General features: G+C 61.3%; 1 protein-coding gene across 1 annotated transcript in view; it reads left to right on the top strand.

Annotated features, from left to right (window-relative positions):
* The window catches only part of PLD4 (phospholipase D family, member 4), a 15,989-nt gene that overhangs the window by 9,270 nt on the left and 2,772 nt on the right, over window positions 1-3,947 (top strand). Inside the window, exons 12-15 of the mRNA XM_011951576.1 lie at window positions 2,830-2,969; window positions 3,096-3,261; window positions 3,348-3,444; window positions 3,850-3,944. Coding sequence (XP_011806966.1) covers window positions 2,830-2,969; window positions 3,096-3,261; window positions 3,348-3,444; window positions 3,850-3,944 — 498 coding nt within the window. The remainder of the gene's footprint in view (window positions 1-2,829; window positions 2,970-3,095; window positions 3,262-3,347; window positions 3,445-3,849; window positions 3,945-3,947) is intronic.

Raw genomic sequence — 3,947 nt, 5'->3', positions numbered from 1 at the left:
AGGGAGGGCGGGAGGGGACCTGCGGCTGAGGGGACGGGGAGGACGCGGGGAGGACGCGAGGCGACCCGGGGCTGAGGGATGGGGAAGTCGGGAGGGGACCGGCGGCTGAGGGGATCAGGAGAGTGGCGGGGAGGGTCCCCCCTGACGGGGAGGGTAAGAGGGAGGGAACCCAGGGCCAAGAGTACAGGTCCCACGTGAGGGCCGGGGAGACAGGCCGGCGAGGGGAGGGGTGCGCAAGGCTGTGTGGCTTGTGGGCTGTGGTGCAGGGCGGGTCCAAGAACGTGGGGGCGGGACTGTCCTGGGGATGCAGGGCCCAGGGTTGGTGCCCGGGGCTGAGAGGACCAGCATTTGAGCTGGAGGGCAGGAAGGCGACTCCCATCTGAGACCAGGACTTGGATGCAGCTCCACTGGAACTCACCCTCTCCTGGGAGCCACCTGGGCACCTGTGCTGCAGACGCAGGATTCGAACCCAGGTCTGGCCACTCCGTTCCCACTCTCCTGCTACGAATGCTGGGCCAGAAGGCTTCTCAAAGCACCCTGGCTTGTCCCACCTGATGGTTCCTGACCAAGACCACAGGGTACCCTCCCCTGGTGGAGGTCCACGGGGCCACGCTAGGCTGGAGCTCAGGGAGGGTGCAGTGGTATGAAGGAGCCCTGGAGCTGAATGGACCCCAGGGTCCCCCGAATGCTCTCCCAGTCTTGGGGCACCACTTTCCTACCCTTCTGTACTTCTCTACTTTTCCTACCCTTCTCTACCTTTTTCCTTCCTATTTTTGTGTCCCTGCCACACTGTGAACTCAGCCCTATCTTCCTCTTCCCTCTTTGCTTTGGGGAAAGCTAGCGAAGTTCATCTAAGGTACAGTACAAGTTACTTTTCTGTTCGATTGGTGACCTCATACTTCCCCCATCTAAAGGACGCCTTAGACCTCAGCATTCTGTCTGTGCAGAAAGTCTCCTACACCCATCCTGCCTCCCTGCCCAAGCTTGTGAAAAGTTTGCTGCAGATGCTGCAGGAGGATGGGGATCCACACAGCCCTGCAAGGCCTCAGGAGCCTCTGGGAGCTGCTTTGCATGTGAGCTGCACTTGGCCAAGCCAAGCTCTGGCAGTTACAGTGGCTGCTCCCTGTGGCTTCCTATCCCTCATCCACGCTCCAAATCTCCTCAGCAACCATCGGCCAAAAAGCTGCGTGGCAACACCTGGCTCAGAATCTGATATCATCCCAGACTAAGCTCTGCCCTCCAGGGTTGCATGTGTGGGTTTGCTCCCTGGTCCTTGGCCTTATACCTGAATGCGTCTCAGAGCACTTGGCCTGCCGACTGTGTTCTAGGAGGGCTCTGTGCTCCAGGTTGTGATTTGGACAACTGGCTTGTGGCCCTCATCCAGTGAAAGGCCTCTCTCCACACACCTGGGGTCTGGCAGTCACACCTCAGTGGCACTGTCAGAGGCCTACTTCAAAGCAGACTCCTATTCCCAAGGAAATCCAGCTTGACAAGGCTTGAGAGACCCCAGGAGGGTAACACAATGTGGCCCCTTCTGGAATATAGCAGACTGTAGAATGACTCCCATGACCCCCACCTCCTGCTATGCATGCCCTTGTGTGACCTTACCTTGAGTGTGTGCATGACCTGTGCCTTGTTGTAACCAATAGAATACACAGAGGTAATGGGGTGTCATTTCTGTGATAGCAGTCTATCCCTTGCTGGCTTTAATAAAGTGAGCTGCTAGGCTATGAGCTGTCCTGTGAAGAGGCCCATGTGGCCTCTGGGCAACTGGGGTTGCCTCCAGCCCCCAACTAGCAAGAAACTGGGGCCCTCAATCATCCCATCCACAGGAGTTGAGTGTGGCTAGCAACACTCAACTTAAACACTGAAGCTTAAATGTGAGCTTCAGAAGTGGCTTCTTTCCTGGTCATGCCTGAAGGGGAGACCACAGCCCCAGCTGACACCTTGATTGACGCCTAATGGGACCTTCAGCAGAGAACCCAACAAAGCCACACTTAGGCTCCTGATCTACAGAAGCTGGGAGATCATAAATGTGTGTTGTTTTAAGTTGCTAATTTGTAGTGAGTGATGTTCTTATGCAGCATAGATAACTCATACACAGAGAACCAAGGCCACGTGAGAACCCTGTGGGGGCCCCTGCTGCTCAGCCACTTCTCACGTGCTGGGACAGCTATCTCTCTGGCCTCTAGCACCAAGGTCCCCACTATCCCAGGCCTTGACTCTGGGATCAGAGAAGGACAAAAGCCCCATGGAGCCAGGCAGACTCCTCCCTCTGCAGTGCTCCCTGGGCTGCACTCACCTAGCTTGTCTGGCACACACAAGTTGGAGTAGAGGAGGCAGGAAGCCCTGGGAAGGGAGGGGGTGACAGCCTTGCTTAACTGTGGGATGAGTGCCCACGAAATTTCCCTTCCCCCTTCCCCTGCTTGTGAGCCCTCAGGGAACCTGTGTCAGTTCACTTTTCTTTTCTTTTTTTTTTTTTTTTTTTTTTTTTTTTTGGGGGTTTTTTTTTTTGCCCCGGGGGGGGGGGGGGGGGGGGGGTTGGCACCCTGAAGGGAGTGGAGAAGCGTCCCCATGACCAGGAACTGTTTCTGGGAGGTCAATCCAGCCTGGAGCCCAGGGTGGTCCAGCTGCTTCCCCGCGCTCCGCCAGGCCTCAGCCAGTCCCCAGGACCCCTGTTGAACCGACCCCTTTTTTCGTCAGGTTTCCAGGCACCTGGGCCCCATCCCTCCACCACCACGTGGGGCCTCTTGGGCGGTGCATGGTGGGGTCACAAGTCCAGGATGGGCTGGGCTGGCAGAGCCTTCAGGGACCCCTCTCCCGTCACAGGCATCGCCGCCGGCACTCTGTCCCCAGGGCCGCACCCCTGACCTGGAGGCGCTGTTGGCGGTGATGGGGAGCGCCCAGGAGTTCATCTATGCCTCCGTGATGGAGTATTTCCCTACCACGCGCTTCAGCCACCCCCGCAGGTAGGTCTGAGCGGGAGGCGGGCAGCCTGCTCTGCTGATGGGCAGCTCCTGGGCACGTCCCCTCCTGCTGGGACCCCTGCCGGGCCCAGGGCTTGTAAGCAGAGCCCGGCCTCTCTCCACCCCAAGGTACTGGCCGGTGCTGGACAACGCGCTGCGGGCGGCAGCCTTCGGCAAGGGCGTGCGCGTGCGCCTGCTGGTCGGCTGCGGACTCAACACGGACCCCACCATGTTCCCCTACCTGCGGTCCCTGCAGGCGCTCAGCAACCCCGCGGCCAACGTCTCCGTGGACGTGGTGAGGGCGCGCTCCCAGCCGGGCGTGGGCGTGGGGAAGGCGCCCTCCTCCCGCCCTTCCTGACGCGCTGCCTCTGCTCCCCCAAGAAAGTCTTCATCGTGCCGGTGGGGAATCACTCCAGCATCCCGTTCAGCAGGGTGAACCACAGCAAGTTCATGGTCACGGAGAAGGCAGCCTACATAGGTGAGCGCCAGCAGACCACGGCGGGCGGGCGGGCGGGCGGGCCCCAGGGTGGCCAGGCACGGGCCAGGGAGGCAGTGGCTTTGTGACCGGCGTGGACAGCTCAGGACAGAGGGGCTGCCGCTGAAGGGGGACGGGGTCTCCATGGAGGTCCGGGAACCAGGCCACCCGCCGGTCACCCGGCCCCGCAGGGCCCCAGAACACCGAGTCAGGACGCCTGGCGCCGCGGGATGAGGCTGGAGTTCCTCCGCGACCAGCTGTCCCTCCCGCTTCCCGGCTGGGGTCTGAGGACAGTGGAGGGGACCAGCTGCCAGCCGTCCCCAAACCGCAGCCGGGCCTGGCGCCGAGCGGGCTGCGGAGAGGCCTGTGGGAGCCGGCGCCCCAGCGCCCCCTCCGTCCTCCCCACAGGCACCTCCAACTGGTCGGAGGATTACTTCAGCAGCACGGCGGGGGTGGGCCTGGTGCTCACCCAGGGCCCCGGCGCGCCGCCCGCGGGGGCCACGGTG

The sequence above is a fragment of the Colobus angolensis genome, unplaced genomic scaffold (genome assembly GCF_000951035.1).
Source record: "Colobus angolensis palliatus isolate OR3802 unplaced genomic scaffold, Cang.pa_1.0 Scaffold32, whole genome shotgun sequence".
Lineage (NCBI taxonomy): Eukaryota > Metazoa > Chordata > Mammalia > Primates > Cercopithecidae > Colobus > Colobus angolensis.
The sequence above is the reverse complement of the archived record's forward strand: the minus strand, read 5'-3'. Positions and strand labels throughout refer to the sequence as shown.